General features: G+C 19.9%; 1 protein-coding gene across 1 annotated transcript in view; it reads left to right on the forward strand.

Moving 5' to 3' along the window:
- The first annotated feature begins 2,638 nt into the window (after positions 1–2,638).
- Positions 2,639–18,725, forward strand: part of LOC122505100 (neuroendocrine convertase 1-like) — a 70,498-nt gene continuing 54,411 nt past the window's right edge. The window contains exons 1-2 of the mRNA XM_043616551.1: positions 2,639–2,849; positions 2,916–3,096. Coding sequence (XP_043472486.1) covers positions 2,836–2,849; positions 2,916–3,096 — 195 coding nt within the window. The 5' untranslated portion in view covers positions 2,639–2,835. The remainder of the gene's footprint in view (positions 2,850–2,915; positions 3,097–18,725) is intronic.

An 18,725-nucleotide genomic window follows, 5' to 3' on the forward strand; every position in this document is an offset into this window, starting at 1 on the left:
TTTTTAAAAATGAATAGCAAAATTTTGATACAAAATTCAATTATTTTCAGGAATTTAAGTAAAATTCATTGCAAAATCCAATTATTTTTGTAAATAACAATATTCATAACAAGAATTCAATTATTTTCAAAATTAGTAACATTCTTCGCAAAAATTCAATTATTTTCAAAAAATTTTCAACTTTTAAATTATCTTTATAAATGAATAGCAGAATATTGTTATAAAATTCAATTATTTTCGGGGATTTTAGTAAAATTAATTGCAAAATTCAATTATTATCATAAATAATAGTATTTATTACAAGAATTCAATTATTTTCAGAAATTTTTATAAAATTCATGTCAAAATTTCAATTATTTTCAAAAATTCTTCTTAATTCAATGATTTTCAATATTCTACTATTGGAATAAAAATTTTCAAGAGAATTCAATTATTAAACAAAAAAGTTTGATAAAATTCTACACAAACATTCAATTATTTTCCAAAAAAATAAAAATTTCACAGGAATTCAATTATTTAAAATAGAATTTGCATCAAGTTTTTAGAAAAAATCAAATGTTAAAATTTGGATTTTTCACAGTAATTCCATTATTTTTTCATAAATTTTAAAATTCCTTTCAGGAATTTAATTATTTTCAATTTCATAAATAATAAAATCATTCGGAGGAAGCTAACTATTTTCATAAAGAACAATATTCATCCCAAGAATTCAATGACTTTCAAAAATTTTAATAAAATTCATATTGCAAAATTTCAATTATTTTTGAAAATTTTTCCTAATTCAATAATTTGTATATCAATTATTTTAATAAAATTTCCCAAAAGAATTCAATTATTTAAAATCAATTTTGACAAAATTCTACACGAATATTCAATTATTTTCTAAAATATTGAAAGTTTCACAGGAATTCAGTTATTAAAAATCAATTTCGCATAAATTTCTTTGTAAAAAGTCAACTGTTTGAAACTTTTTTTTATATTATTCTTCCCAATAAATTCAATTATTTTCATAAATTAAATAATAAAAATCATTGCTGAATTTCAATTATTTTGAACACAATTTTAATCAAATTCCTCGCAAAATGTAATTATTCTTAAAAATTCTATTAAAATTCGCCGAAAGAATTCAATTATTTAAAAAATTTGTTGATAAAATTCTTTATGAGAATTAAATTTTTTGAGAAACATTCAATTAATCAATAAATTATCTATGTTTGTATTTAAATAATTGAATTCTCGTAGAATTTTCTAAGAAAAATGGTTTTAAAAATTTAAAATCCGGTGAAGAATATTATTATTTATGAAAATAATTGAATTCTTACAACGAATTTTTATTAAATTTTTTTAAATAATTTAAATCCTATGGAAAATTTTATTATTTATGAAAATAATTGATTTCTTGCAACGAATTTTATTCCTTTTTTCTAAATAATTAAATTTTTATAAAACATGAAGATATCGATCACTCCGAGTCGAAGACTCGGAGTAATTGATGTCTTTATGTTTTATTCTTCTAAGTTATTAAATTTCAAATAGGTTTGAATTTGAATGTTTCGAAGAATTTCAATTCTTGTGGTAAAATAATGTTTATTTAAAATAGATGTTATTGATGTTTTCGAAAAATTTTACAATCAAAGAAAATTGTAAATAAATGTAATAGAACACTTTTTTGAGTATCTAATTATTTTTAGAGTGCATTAGAATATTCTTTAGGGTCAGGGAAAAAGTGAAAATTTTGTCTGGAAATCAGGGAAAGGTCAGGGAGAAACAAAATTAAATTTTTGTGGCAACCCTGGAAATGAAACAAAGTTTGCGGCTGATATAAAATTTGTTCCATTTCAATTATAAATTTAAGAATATATAAATTACAATTATAAATAAGTTGCAAGTATAGTAATTCCCATTAATAAACAAATGGAGAAAGAAGAAGATTATTTTATTTTTTATTCTTTTATTTATTTAAATACATAATTTATTGTTATTATTTTTACTAGAATAATTACTAGAATTATAATATAATAATGTAATTGTTTTTATTATTATATAAGAATAGAATTATTCTAGTGAAATTCTAAAGAATATTGACTAGAATTTTTGTAGAATTATTCTATTATATTTATTATAATAACTAAATTGTAAATAATTCTTATTAATGGTCAAAATTAGTGAAAATAAAGTGGGGGAAAAATAGATATAATGACAAAGTCATGTTACGGTTATACTAATATGTACATTCGATTTTAAATTTACAGTTTTTCAATTAATTTCACATTACATACATGATTGAAGAATATAAACAAAATATTTTGACGCAAATATAATGAAAACAAAATAATGAGTTTTCTCGAAAGATATTATTTATTAATTCCTATTCTCAGAGGCTTTATGTGCAATTTCCTGATTCAGTTTTCCTGTCTCGAATCCCAGCAATATCCAATTATCGATCTCACGAATAATACGGATATAATTTAATTCTCTCAAAGCTCGAAACCATTCTTGCTTGCAAATGCACTCAGTATCTTCCCCACTTTTCCAACCCCCTATTTACTCCCACCTTCGAGATTTAAAAGTAGTAGTGGTGGGGGAGACAAACAAAAGATACGGTCCAACTAATTGCTTTACACACTGGCCGATCACTTGTCATTCGCTTCTCCTTCGGTTACACCTCAGTGACTTCTTTTTTTCTTCCTCCTCCTCCCTTTATTCCTCCAAAAAAAAAAAATAAATAAATAATCAAAATTTTCTAGTTTCTTTTTTAGCAAAAGTGTTATTAGTGAAAACAGTGTTTTTTCCACTATTTTTGAGTTATTAATAATAAATGAGAATAGGAATAAAATGGCAACCTTACGGTATGTATAATTGTTTACCTGTGGGAAAAATGTTAAATTATTAAATTTACAAAATTTTATTTTCAGACGGGATTTAAAGTACATTATTTTTTATTACCTCGGACTCGTTTTGTATTCGAGTTGTGAGGAAGCAAACTTTAATAACAATTCAAGAGTTTATCAAAACGAATGGGTGGTGAGGATTGAAGGAGGGCCGGAAGTTTCCACGCTTCTTGCACTGAGATCAGGTTACATCCATATGGGACCAGTAAGTGAGTTTACTTTCCTACTGTAAAAATATTTTTTAATTTTCAAAAAAAAAAAAAAGAAACAAAACTTTTTGTCATTAAAATAAATTACACTCAAAAGAAATTATTATATTTGAATCATTCTATTTGTAATCATCATTTCTATAAGTTTTCTTTGGATCAAATAAATTTTCTTTGAATCAAAATAAATTTGTTTCGAATAAATTACTTTTTAAATGAAAGAAAAATTTGTTTCGAATAAATTTTTTTTTATTTTGAATCAAAGAAATGTTTGTTTTGAATCAATTATTTTTTTGTTTGAATCAAAATAAATTTGTTTTGAATACTTTTTTTTAATCAAAAGAAAAATTTGTTTTGAATCAATTTTTTTTTATTTTGAATCTAAGAAATATTTGTTTCGAATCAATTATTTCTTAGTTTGAATCAAAATAAATTTGTTTCGAATAAATTTCTTTTTGAATTAAAGATAAGTTTGTTTTGAATTAATTATTTTTTAGTTTGAATCAAAATAAATTTCTTTCGAATACATTTTTTTTAATCAAAAAAATATTTGTTTCAAATAAATTTTTTTTTTGTGCAAAGAAAAATTTGTTTCGAATCAATTTTTTTTTTATTTTGAATCAAAGAAATATTTGTTTTGTATACACTTTTTTTAAATCAAAGAAAAATTTGTTTCGAATGAATTTTTTTTTTTATTAATAAAAAGAATTTGTTTCGAATCAATTTTTTTTTCTAAGAAAAGTTAATTTTCTTTGGAAGAAACACATAAAAGAAGTAGATTTCTTTAAATAAAAATCTTTATTCTGGGTGTAAATACAAAATTTAAGTACAAAATTACTTTAATAACGTAATTGATTAAGTTTATCAAAATGTGTATTTAAATCTTTTTTTTTAACTAAAAGTTTTGACAATTATATAAATAATTTTTATAAAAATATTTACTTAACACTGCATATTGAGAGTTATTCTTAATTCACGTCGGACTGTGAATGTCTTGTTCTACTGAAAATTAATATTTGATTTTTCAAATGCTATGTGAGGTGTACGTGTTTCAGAGAGTTTTAATTTAGTTTTTATACTCTCCAGGTACACTCATAAAGCATATTTTACAAAAAGTTATAATACAAGAGCTCTGCAGTAACTTTTCAAAAAAAAAAAGAGAAAAATAAAGTGTGATTTAAAATTAAAATAGAATTTAAATATTCTAAGAATTTACGTATAAAATGAAAATACTTGAATTTTAATTGAATTTTCATATTAGTTTGGAAAGGAATTCTTAACGCTTTTCTAATAAAATTTCATCGGCGCTCGATCCTTCATATCTTCATTTAAACGTTCAATATTCCAGATCGATTATTATTTCACTTGAAAACAAAAAAAAAAAAAATTTCGAGGAGTTTATAAAGTTATTTGCATATTTTTAAGGGACACGAAAAATATTTTTTTTTTAAATCTACAATAAATTAATAATCGATTATTATTGTTCTTGTTATTATTATTTTTCTTTTCAGTGAAATTCAAGTAAATATTTAATTTCACTGAAGAGAAAAATTAATTAATTTAAATAACCGATTACTTGTTTATTATCAAATAAAATATTTGGAGTAAAATATTTGAATATAAAATATAAAAGTAAAATATTCGGAGCAAATGCAATTTATAACCAAAAATTTTGTTATTTCAATTAAATTATTTCTTAGTAAAAAATTATTTAATAAAGTGGTTACAAATAATTATTTTGATTTATAAACCATTAAAAGAAAGTAATGTTCACTATTACAATAAAATAAAGTAAAAAATTAAAAATATTATTTGATTTGAAATCATAAATCAAAGAGAAACGAGACTCTAATCGCAAAATGCGGGCGTGGGAAAGAAATCCACTATGGCGAAATAATGTGACTTTTTCTTACATCACACTTCCTTGTTTTATGAATAAATTAGTATGTAATTAAAAATTTCGATTAACAGCCCGTAGTACCTGCGAGTAAATATAGTAATATCTATAAGTTAACTTATTAAAATTGTCACTTTCATTTCTTTCATTTCTTTTTTTATAAATTCGTTTAATTCCAATCAGTACACTGAAAAAAAAAATTATTTGACTCAAATAACCAATAAATTGACTATTATTAATTAAATATTTACTTGGATCAAATAATATTTATTGGAGACAATTAAATTGAATTTTCTTCAAATACTCAGGCTACGAACTCATCACTACTATTTACTATACTTTAAATTCACTAATACTAGAAATCAAAAAAGTATTCTCAAAAATTATAATCAAATACTTTAAAACGATTCAATTATTTTCAAAAAAATATTTGAAATTCAATTATTTTTAATATCTAGTATTTTCATCAAATTTCGCAAAAGAATTAAAATATTTTTAAAAAATTGATAAAATTCATCCACAGATTCAATTATTTTTATAAATAATAAAATTTCCATAGGAATTTAATTAATTTAGAATAGCATTATCAAAAAAATTTCGAAAAAATCAATTATTTCACCAAATTTTTATACAATTCTTCACAATAATTCAAATACTTTCACTAATAATAACATTTTTCATGAAAATTCAATTTTGTGTAAAAATGTTTGATAACATTCTAAGGAAGAAATTAATTAATTTCATAAATTAACTCATCGAAGAATTTCAATTATTTTAAATACTATTTTAAATTAATAAAATCGAAAACTTCAATTATTTTTGCAAATAAAGTTTTCCACAAGAATTCAATTATTTAAAATAAAATTTCCATAATATTTATAATATTTCGAAAAAATTAATTATATAAAACATTGTTTATAAAATTATTACAAAAAATTCTATTATTTTCAAAAATAACAAAATTTATCACAAAAATTCAATTATTTTCAAAAATAACAAAATTTTTACAAAAATTTAATTCTTTTTAAACAATTTAATAAAATTTTTCGCAACTGTTCAATTATTTACATAAATAATAAAATTCATTGCAGGATTTCAATTATTTTTGAAAATTTTAATCAAATCCTTAGCAACTGTTTAATTATTTTCATAAATAATAAAATTCATCCCAGGATTTTAATTATTTTTAATCGAATTTTAGAGAAATTGATCAAAAAATTTAATTATTATTAACAATGTAATTTCAATTCTTCGAAAACATCAATTATTTTTAAAAATTTTTATAAAATTCTTTGGAATAATTCAATTTTTCTCATAAATAATAGAACTCATCTAAGAATTTCAATTATTTTTAATACTATTTTAAATTGATTTATCGACAAATTCAATTATTTTCACAAATAAAGTTTTCCACAAGAATTCAATTATTTAAAATAAAATTATCATAATATTTATTATATTTCGAAAAAATTAATTATTTAACAACGTTTACAAGTTTTTTATGAAGAATTAAATTATATTAAAAATTAACATAAATTTTCACAGAAATTTTAATTCTTTTTAAACATTTTAATAAAATTTTTCGCAAGCATTCAATTATTTTCATAAATAATAAAATTCTTTAGGGAAATTCAATTATTTTCATAAATAATAAAATGCATCGCAAGATTTCAATTATTTTTAATACAATTTTACAGGAATTTCTCAAAAAATTTAATTATTCTTAAAAATTTAATTTCCATTCATCGAAAAAATAAATTATATAAAAAACGTTTTTTTAAAATTCTTTGGAAGAATTCAATTACATATTTACAAAAATATTAGAATTTTTCACAAAAATTCAATTATTTAAAAATATTTTTATAAAATTCTTTGGAAGAATTTAATTATTTACAAAAATATTAAAATTTTTCACAAGGAATTCAATTATTTTAAAATATTTTTTACAAAATTCTTTGGAAGAATTCAATTATTTACAAAAATATTAGAGTTTTTCACAAAAATTCAATTATTTTAAAATATTTTTATAAAATTGTTCGAAAGAAATCAATTATTTACAAAAATATTAGAATTTTTCACAAAAATACAATTATTTTACAATATTTTTATAAAAGTTTTTGAAAGAAAAACAAAATTATTCCCGAAAATTTAATTATTTTGAGGCGTTTTAATAAATTTTTTTGTAAAATTTAATTATTTTCAAAAATACCAATATTTATCACTAGAATTCAATTATTTTGATAAATAGTAAATTTCTTTTTGTAAATTAAATTATTTTTAAAAATTCTAATAAAATTGTTTGCAAGAATTCAATTTTATTATTTTCATAAATAATATAAAATGCTTTTTAGGAATGAAATTATTTTCAAAAAAATTTAATAAAATGCCACACGGACATTTAATTATTCTCAAAAATTTTAATAGAATTCTTTGTAAAATTTAATTATTTTTAAAAACTTTTCACAATTCAATGATTTTCAATATCCACTATTTATAATACAATTTGCAAACAGAATTCAATTATTTAAAAAAAAATTTGTAAGAATCTTCGTAAGAATTTAATTTTTTTTTTGAATAGTAAAAGTTTTTCAGGAATTCAATTATTTAAATATTAAATTAGAATTTGCATAAAATTAGTCGAAAAAAATGAATTATTTAAAAAATTTTCTAAAATTCTTCGCACGAAATAAATTATTTTTATAAATATTGAAATTCTTTCATGAATAATAAAATTTGTTTGTAGGAATTCAATTTATTAGCAGTAAGATATATAAGAAAGAAGTAAATATTTTTGATGAAAATTAGGAAAAAGTCATCAGGAAAATAAAATATAGAATAGAATTTTTGTCAGTTTTATGAAGTGTCTAAAACGAGTATTTTTGATCGTCGAGTTTAATTTTTCTATAGCTACTTTTTTTAGTTTGAAAACTACTTTTTGCTATACTTTTTTTAAAATTAATTATCGAATGAGAAATCAGAGTACTGAAGCTATTGGTTTAAATAAAATTTATTTCAACGACAATTTGATTTGAATATTTATTTGATTCAAGTAAATATTTAATTGAATATAATTTTCTTGATTTTAAATTTAATAATTGAATAATTTATAAATATACATAAGTTTTGAAAGTTAATAAACCGACGGGCTGCACAATAGCTCTCGCCGCTCTGAAGTGCGTTAACACGCTAATTATACTAAACGCTGATAGTTTACATATCAGTAAAATACACCAAAGTGCCTGCCATCGAAAATACAACTAAGTACATCCACCAATGTATATGGTTTGTGGTTTAAAGCGAGCTCTTATTTGAAGTTGGGTTAAGTGTCACAATATTAAGCATCGTTCACACGTGCACAAAGGCGATTTTCACAACTTACCAAGAATAAGTTTGCTCACGCTTCTTCTTGCGTGCAGGTGTTAGGGATGTTGTACAGTGAGGATGCAATTAAAACTTGCACAACTGTTTAATAACTTAGTCACTTTGTAAAACCCGATTTTAGTTTAACTTAGAGGATAGACAGTCGCATATTATATTCCCCTATTTGAAATTTAAGCTCCCACACATACACTCACACACTCACATACTCACTTGTAATATTGAAAATATTTTCAATCTCCTTTTCTAGGAGATTACACCTGTAATAGATTTTCCTCTCTCTCTCTCTCTCTCTCTCTCTCTCTTTCTCTCTTTCCCTTTCTCTCTTTCTTGTAAAATTTAAAATGTAAAATTTATACCTGTGGGTAAATCGAATTGAAAAACAAATTCTGAATGTAGATGTATATATGAAAATATTGATGGAAAAAAAATCGAAAAATGTAATATTAAATCAATCTTTAACGTCCAGCAATTTGAACATGAAGTCTGATTTAAAAAATTCAAAATGGCCGACCCAAAATGGTGACAACAGAAATTCAAGCAAAATTAATCAGATTCTCTGAAAATTCGGGGATTTTTGGGGTCGTTGACTCGGGCGTTTTTGGGGTCATGAAATCCAAATTTCATGTCAGAATTAAAAGTTAAAAATTGTGAGTCAATATTTTTAGACAAATCCATCAAATTTTAAAAAATATGGTCGCCATATTAGTTCCGCCATTTTTAAATTTGAAAATCCAACATAAAATTTAAAAATTTTTTTTCTGATCATTTTAGGTCTAAAAGAAATTTTCTAATTAGACTGCAAAGGGTTAATATCCAATTGAGAGGTTTCTTTCTTTCATATTTTAATTTGAATCACTAACTGCCTTTTTGCTTTAAAATAAGTTACAATTTATTGAATCTCAGTCATCTTTCATTATTGTAAAACATGAAAAATTATTAATTAGAATTTTTGAAAAAATTCAATTATTTTCAAACATTTTAAAAAATTCTCGTCAAAATTTCAATTATCTTTATAAATAATCAAATTCTTCTTCCAAATTCAATTATTTTCAAAATTTTTTATAAAACTTTGAGCAAATATTATATTATTTTCATAAATAATACAAATTTAACAAGAATTCAACTATTTACAAAATTTTCTATAAATTTCTTTGCAATAATTCAATTATTTTCATTAATAATAAAATTTTTTTACAGAAATTCAATTATTTTTATGAATAATAAAACTCATCATGGAATTTAAATTTTACCCGAATTCTTTATGAGAATTCAGTTTTGAGAAACATTTATTTATTAAATAAATTATTTATTTTTGTATTTAAATAATTGAATTTTCGTACAAATTTCTAATAAAAATTGAATTAAAATTTTTTAAAAATTTTAATGAAATTCTATACAAACCTTCAATTATTTTCATAAATAATAATATTCTTTTTTGGAATTCAATTATTTATAAAAATTTTAATAAAATTCCTAGAAAATTTCCAATTACCTTTATAAATAATAATATTCTTCGCAGAAATTGAATTATGTTCAAAATTTTTTTAAATTTCTCGTGAAAATTTCAATTAAATTCAAAAATAATAATAATAATAATAAAATTCTTCACAAAAATTCAATTATGTTGAAAATTTTTTTTAAATTTCTCTTCAAGATTTCAATTATTTTCGTAAACAATAAAATTCTTCGCAGAAATTTAATTATATTAAAAAAATAATAAAAAATTTCTTATCAAAATTTCAATTGTCTTTTTAATTAATAAAATTCTTAACCAAAATTCAATTATTTTCAAAAATTCTAATAAAATTCTACGTAAATATTTAATTATTTTCATAATAAATAAAAATTTCACAAGAACTGAATTATTTAAAAATTTTATAAAAATGTAATTATTTTTAAAAATGCTATCGGAATTCGTCTAATGAATTTAATTATTTAAAAATTTGTTGATAAAATTCTTTATGAAAATTCAATTTTAAAAAACCTTCAATTATTCAATAAATAATTTATTTTTTATTTAAATAATTGAATTCTCTTACAATTTTCTAATAAAAATAGATTTCTAAAATGAATTTCAGTTAAAATTTTTGATAATAATTGAATATTAAAAACATTATAGCGTGAATTTTTAGAAATAATTGAATTTTGGAAAAGTTTAACTGAATTTTTTAAAAAATTATTTCATGTTCTTATTTTCTGATTATGTAATTAAAGTATTTTTGAATAATCAAAATTTCGTTAAATTGAATTTTAAACAAATGGATTTGAAAATTCGGTAGGAACTTTTGCAAAAATTATTAAAAATAATTGATAATTGTTAATATATTTATATAATTGAATTCTCGCAACGAATTTTATTACATTTCTTTTAAATAATTGAATTTATTCAAGAAATTTAAATATTTATGAAAATAATTGAATTCTTTCAACGAATTTTATAACATTTCTTTAAAATAATTTAATTACCGAGGAATTTTATTATTTTTGAAAATAATTGAATTCTTCCAATGAATTTTATAAAAACATTTAAAAATAATTGAATTCCTGTGGAAAATTCTAATATTTTTGTAAATAATTGAATTCTTCCAAAGAATTTAAAAAAAAACATTTTTTTAAATAATTCATTTTTTCGAGGAATTGAAATTAAATTTTTAAGAATAATTAAATTTTTTGAAAAATCCCTTTAGAATTGTATTAAAAATAATTGAAATCCTGCGATGAATTTTATTATTTATGAGAATAATTGAATAATTGCTAAGAATTTTATTAAAATTTCCAAAAATAATTGAATTTCCTTAAAGAATTTTATTATTTATGAAAATAATTGAATTATTGTGAAAAATTTTATTAAAATGTTTAAAAGAAATTAAAATTTCTGAAAAAATTTATGTAAATTTTTAATATAATTTAATTCTTTATAAAAATCCTGTAAACGTTGTTTTAAATAATTAATTTCTTCGGAATATAATAAATATTATGAAAACTTTATTTTAAATAGTTGAATTCTTGTGGAAAACTTTATTTGTGAAAATAATTGAATTTTTCGATTAATCAATTTAAAATAGTATTAAAAATAATTGAAATTCTTCTATGAGTTTTATTATTTAATGAAAATGAAAATAATTGAATTCTTGCTTACAATTTCATCAAAAAAATTTTTTTTTAATTTAATTTCCATGAAAAATGTTATTATTAGTGAAAGTAATTGAATTCTTGCATACGAATATTATTACATTTTTTTTTAAATAGTTGAATTCTTTTGAGAAATTTTATTAAAATAGTAAATTTTAAGACTATTTAAATGTCAGCAAAGAAGTTCATTATTTTTGTGAAATGTAATTAAATTCTTGCAAAAAATTTTTGAAATTAATTACATTTTTTGAAGAAGTTATGTAAAATTGTATTAAAAATAATTGAAATCCTATGAAAATTTTTTGTTAATGGAAATAATTGAGTTCTCACAATGAATTTTATTACATTTTTCTAAATAATTAAATTGATGTGAAAAATTTTAGAATTTGTAAAAATATTTGAATTCTTGCGAAGGATTTTATTATAATTTTCGTAAATAATTTAATTCTTTTTAATTTTATGGAAATTTAAATTATTATAAAACATGAAGATAGCGATCAGTCCGAGTCGAAGACTCGGAGTTTAACATGTTTTATAACAGTATTTATAAAATTGATTTAATTTCAAAAAGGTTTAAATTTGAAACTTTTGAAAATCTTAATTCCTATGGAGAAATTTATTCCGTTAAACATATTTCTCTTTTCAAACGAAAGGAACTGAAAACCAAATAAATTTGTTGAAGTAACAGATTTCAATTATTATAAGTTATTGAATTTCAAAAGGTTCGTAAATAAATGTAATAGAACATTTTTTTTCAGTATCTAATAATTTTTAGGGTGAATCAGAATATATATTCTGAAATATAAATAATAAATATATATATAATAAAATAAATAATAAAATAAATATATATTCTAAAGAATATTCTTTAGTGTCAGGAGAAAAGTCAAAATTTTGTCTGGAAATCAGGAAAAAAGAAAATTAAATGTTTGTAACAACCCTGAAGGACAAAAATTATTAATCAAAATGTTATCAAAAAAAAAAGGAAAAAAAAATTAATATAAGGCAACAAAGCGTGAATTTTCTTGATATCTCTCAACATCCCGCATCAGATACAAGCTTATTGACGTTATCTTACTTATACGGCAGTTTCTGCTTACGCGGCCTGTGACTCGGTTCGCGAACGTATGCACGAATGTAGGATAATCCGATAAGAGTCAATTTATTTTCAAGTGTTCGCCAAACACGTCGAAATATACACACGGAAATATTATATTATATATATATGTATATACATATATAAACCCGCATGAGCTATTCGCAACTATGAATATTGTTGTGCAGTGATTCAAGCAAACACGAGAAGAAGCCAATGTTATTCTTATACTTTTGAACCCTTTGAATAGTAGTTATGGAGGAAAGAGAAAAAAATGAAAAGTATAGAGAAGAACTGCGCGGTTGGAAGGAAATAACACGAAACGATTCCTTTCATCAACATGCGATCCAGAAAATGTAGAAAATCGTACCGCTTTCTTTCATTAATCACGTGAATTGTTTTTCCGTCACGAATCCGAGCTTATACACGTTTCATTTTTTTTTTCTAGGCGTTTTCCCAACATTTTATGTTTTACTTGAGAATATTGATCACTTGCGGAAGAATGTATTTTCTTTGAAATTTGAATCATTGTTAAAAATAACTATTTTTTATTCTGAAAAATGAATTCAAATTGTTCAGAATTTTTATTTTCACGTTCATTTTGATAGAAATTGGAAAATAAAAATTTTTCAAAGTAAAAATGAAAGTTAAAATGAATGTAGAAATAAAAATTTATAAAAGTGAAAATGAAGTAAAAATGAAAAATTCAAAAAGTCAAAAGGAAAATAGAAATCAGAATTTATAAAAGTGAAAATGAAAATGATAATAGAAATCTGTCAAAAATAAAATTGAAGAAGAAAGTCAATGTAGAAGTAAAATTGCATAATCGACTCATAGAAATTTTAAAAAATATCCAAACAGAAAAAAAATTTGAATAAAATTCTATGCAAATGTTCAATTTTTTTCAACAATAATACAAAATTTTTACAGGAATTCAATTATTTACAATTTTTTTTATAAATTTTTTGCAATAATTCAATTGTTTTTATAAATAATAAAATTTTTTTAGGAATCCATTATTTTCATTAAAAATAAAATTCTTCTCTAGAATTCAATTATTTTCAAAAATTTAATAAAATTCTTCCCAGACTTCAATTATTTAATTCAAAAATGTTATATAATTCTTCCGCAGAATTCAATTATTTCAAACATTTAATAAAATTCTTCTAAGAATTCAATTATTTTCCTAAATATTAAATTTCTTCCCAAGAATTCTATTTTTTTCCTAAATAATAAATTTCTTTTTAGGAAATCAATTATTTTTATAAAAAATGAAATTTTTTTCCATAATTCAATTATTCTCAAAAATTTAATAAAATTCTTCCCCTGAATTCAATTATTTTAAAAAATTAAATAAAATTCTTCCCTAGAATTTAATTATTTTCCAAAATTTAATAAAATTCTTCTCCAGAATTCAATTATTTCTAAAAATTTAATAAAATTCTCGTCAAAATTTCAATTCTATCTATATAAATAATAAAATATTTATTTTAATTATTTATATTTAATTGAAGAATTTTCGAATAATCAAAATTTCGTAACATTGAATTGTAAACAAATGGATTTGAAAATTCTCTAGGAACTTTTACAAAAATTGGTAAAAATTATTGAAAATTGTAAATTTATTTCTTTCGAAGAATTTTAATAGAATTTTTTAAATAAATAACATTTTTCGAAGAATTTACTTAAAATTGTATTAAAAATAATTGAAATCCTTTGAAAAATTTTATTATTTAGGAAAATAATTGAATTCTTGCAACGAATTTTAATTATTTATGAAAATAATTAAATTCTTGCAACGAATTTTCTTACATTTCTTCTAAATAATTTATTTCCTCCGAGGAATTTTATTATTTTTGAAAATAATTGAATTCGTCCAAAGAATTTTATAAAAATATTTAAAAATAATTGAATTCCTGTGAAAAATTCTAATATTTTTATAAATAATTGAATTCTTTCAAAGAATTTAAAAAAGCATTTTTTTAAATAATTCATTTTTTCGAAGAATTGAAATTAAATTTTTAAGAAAAATTACATTTTTTGAAAAATTCCTTTCAAATTGTATTAAAAATAATTGAAATCCTGCGATGAATTTTATTATTTATGAGATTCATAAAAATCCTATAAACGTTCTTTTAAATAATTAATTTTTTCAAAATATAATTAATATTATGAAAATTTTATTTTAATTGAATTCTTGTAGAAAACTTTATTTGTGAAAATAATTGAATTTTTCATCAATTAAAAATAGTATTGAAAATAATTGAAATTCTTCTATGAGTTTTATTTATTATTTATGAAAATAATTAAATTCTTGCTTACAATTTTATCAAAAATTTTTTTTTTTAATTTAATTTTCATGAAAAATAATGTTATTTTTAGTGAAAGTAATTGAATTATTTTGAAGAATTGTATTAAAAATAATTGAAATCCTATTTAAATTTTTTGTTTATGAAAATAATTGAGTTCTTACAACGAATTTTATTACATTGTTTAAAATAATTATATTGATGTGAAAAATTGTATTACTTGTAAAAATATTTGAATTCTTGCGAAGGATTTCATTAAAATTTTTGTAAATTTAAAAATAAAAAAAAATTTTTTTTAATTTTCTTTTTTTTTAAAAATGTTATGCAAATTAAAATTATTATAAAACATGAAGAAATCGATGACTCCGAGTCGAAGACTTGGAATTATCGATATCTTCCTGTTTTATAGTTATAAAAAAATTTAATGAACTAAAATTTCATTAATTGTAAAAAATAACACCAAAATTGATTATTTTAATCTTTTTTGGTGTTAATTTAATCTGCAACACTTTTTAATACCTCACGATTTACTGTAAAGTTTTTTTAAATATTCAAAATTTTATTTAAATGATGATGAAAGTCTAAAAAAAATATTTTAGGATTAGTATTTTAAAAAAAAACTGTTTCAAAAAATTAATAATTAAAATCTATTAAAGTTTTAAAGAGTTTTATAAAAGTAACGTTCCTTTGAATATCCACATCGTCTATACACATAGATACAGCCAATTTATTTTAGACGAACAATATTATTATCAATATCAACGCGAAAAAATAAAAGTTGAGTCGATATTTATAGTCTTGAGAAATAAAATTTCAATTTTATATATAAATGATTTTGTAATATCGACAGTTTTATATAATACGGTTTCAGTAACTGTTTTACCAATATCTATTCAAACTGATTTTCCTCCGTACTTATTTTATCTCCAGAAAAAGTAGCCGTAATATTACTAAAATATTCATTATTTTGCTAATTTTCCTAATTGCAGAAAAGCGAAACTAGAAAATAAAAAAGTTAAGAAATTTTATTAAATTTCACAACAATATATATATACAGAGACACAAAAACACGAGAAACAGTTTTGTTATTCGTAAAAAATAAAAAAAAAATAAAAAATTCTTTACATTCTCGTTCAGTTAGAAAGCCGGATTACAAACATACCCAACTCAACTGAAAAAGTTCTTTGATCATATATAAAATTTAAATATTCGTTTGTATCTCATGTAACAATAATAATTCACTGGAGAGAATAGTTGACAAATTCTTCTTCTTTTTATTTATTTATTTTTTTTTTTTTTGATAAATCTACTGAAAGAGGGAAGGAGTAAAATTTGTGATTCGTAATATAAATAAGGTTAAGAAGTAAAAGAAAAAAATTGCGCAATAGATAATGGTATTGGAATATTTCAATGGATGTAAAAGAATACTTTAAAGCAGAAAGCAAAAGATGAAAATTAAAATGTCAGAAAAAAATATATAAAAGAAATCATACAGCGAAGTAGAAAAAAGAATTTTAAAAAAAGAATCTTTGAATATAAATGGATGATTCTCGTGAAAGTGCACCATTTCAAGTTCGATTTTTCAATATACTTTTTGCTTTGAATTTTGAAGTAATTTTTTTTAATTTACTCAATTTATTCAGTTTTTCTGCAAATATCAAATTGAGACAGAAAACGAATCAAAATTGTTGCTTTGCAACACTTTTGATTCCTTTTCTGTCTCAATTTGATATTTGCTGAAAAACTGTGAGGTATTAAATAATTAATTACAAGTGTCATTTTTTTATTTTAAAATTTAAATATACCTAATAAAATTAAAAAATTTAAATTAATTAAGGTTATTGATTACTTTTATTATTTCATTATTAAAATTATGTAATTAATTCTAAATAATTAAGTTTCCTAATTATTAATTTTTTATTACCTAATTCATTTTTTAAATAAAAAGCTGTAAATTCTGGAAAAACGAAAATCGTAAATTTTCTCGTATTTTCTATTATTTTTTACTGGTACTTTTATACGTTTCTTCAAACTACTAAAATTCTGTTTTCTAATGTTTAAAACTATTTTATAAACACATAAAAACCTTCATTTCTCTTTGAATATTTTTTAGCCTTAAAAACTTTTGAATTTCAAAGAATTTTAAAACAATTTCTTAAATTTTTCATATTTTTTTAAATAATTAAATTTATTTAAAATAATTATATTCTAAACTAAGTTTCTTAAAGTTAATTACGTTTAATTCAATTAAACTTAAATTAAAAGAATTTAGTCAAAAAATGTTTCAATTTTTCGAAATAATTAAACTTCGAAAGGTTTTAAACTAAAATTTATTCTTGAAAATTTCATTATTACTGTGTGAGGAATTTAATAATAATTAAATATTTCTTCTAAAAATTATTAAAATTTTTAATAACTTTATTTAAAATTCCAAAGAAATTGGGTTTTTAGATAACATTAATTCAATTGTTTGAAGATATTAGAATTTTAAGAAAAATTTTATTAAAAAATTATCAAAATAATTGAAATTTTGTTCAATTTCATTAAAAATAATTTAATTTTTTAAACAATTTTATTAGAGGTTAAAAAAATCGAAATCTCAAAGAATTTTATAATTTAATAAATGGTGAATAATTGAATTAAATTTTACAATCACAATCTTTCTAAATTGTATGTAAAATAATTTAATTACGGAAAAAGTTACAATTATAATTTTTAATAATTAATTAATTTCAAAAAGACTTAAACTAATTTTTTTCTAAATATTAAAGTTTCAAAAGTTGATTTTTAAAACTCGCAAAATAAAGTTTCTAAAATACATCAATTTTATTTTTTTAACGTAATTGAATTTTCATTAACAAATAATTGAATTTCTTTTGAAATAATTATTGAAATACTCATTAATTCTTTTACAAATAATTGAATTTTTTTGAAATAATTGAAATTCTCTTGAATTCTGTTACAAATAATTGAAAGTCTCTTCAATTCTTTCACAAAGAATTGAATTTTTTTGAAATAATTGAAATTCTCTTGAATTCTTTTACAAATAATTATGGATTTTTTTGAAATAATTGAAATTCTCGTGAATTCCTTTACTAATAATTGAATTTTTTGTAATAATTAAAATTTTCTTGAATTCTTTTACAAATAATTTAATTTTTTGAAATAATTGAAATTCTCTTGAATTATTTTACAAAAAAATGATTTTTTTTGAAATAATTGAAATTCTTTTGAATTCTTTTACAAATAATTGAATTTTTTTGAAATAATTGAAATTCTCTTGAATTATTTTACAAAAAAATTATTTTTTTTGAAATAATTGAAATTCTCTTGAATTCTTTTACAAAAAAATGATTTTTTTTTAAATAATTGAAATTCTCTTGAATTCTTTTACAAATAATTTAATTTTTAAGGAAACTTATTGAAATTTTTGAAAATAATCGTGAGAAATTTACCACAGAAAGTAACTTTATTTTCACCTATTTTAATTTTTTTTTTAAGAAATCAAAGAAAAAGGCAAAATTCAATCTTGAAATCAGGAAAAATTCAAGCAAAAATGAAATCAAATTTTTCTGGCAGCAGTGTAGATGTCAATTTTGATTTGTTTTGAAAAATTGGTTAAAAAAAATTTTCAAATTTTAATAATAATAGAACAATTTCAGATTTCATTTCTTTATTTAAATTAAATAACAAATAATAAGGAACGAATAATTATTAATGAGTAATAAATAATTAATTTAAATTATTCTATATAATAATTTTATGTATTTTATATAATTTCATACATTTTACAATTTTTTACTTGAAATTAAT

The sequence above is a fragment of the Leptopilina heterotoma genome, unplaced genomic scaffold (assembly GCF_015476425.1).
Source record: "Leptopilina heterotoma isolate Lh14 unplaced genomic scaffold, ASM1547642v1 Lhet_340, whole genome shotgun sequence".
Taxonomy (NCBI): Eukaryota; Metazoa; Arthropoda; class Insecta; order Hymenoptera; family Figitidae; genus Leptopilina; species Leptopilina heterotoma.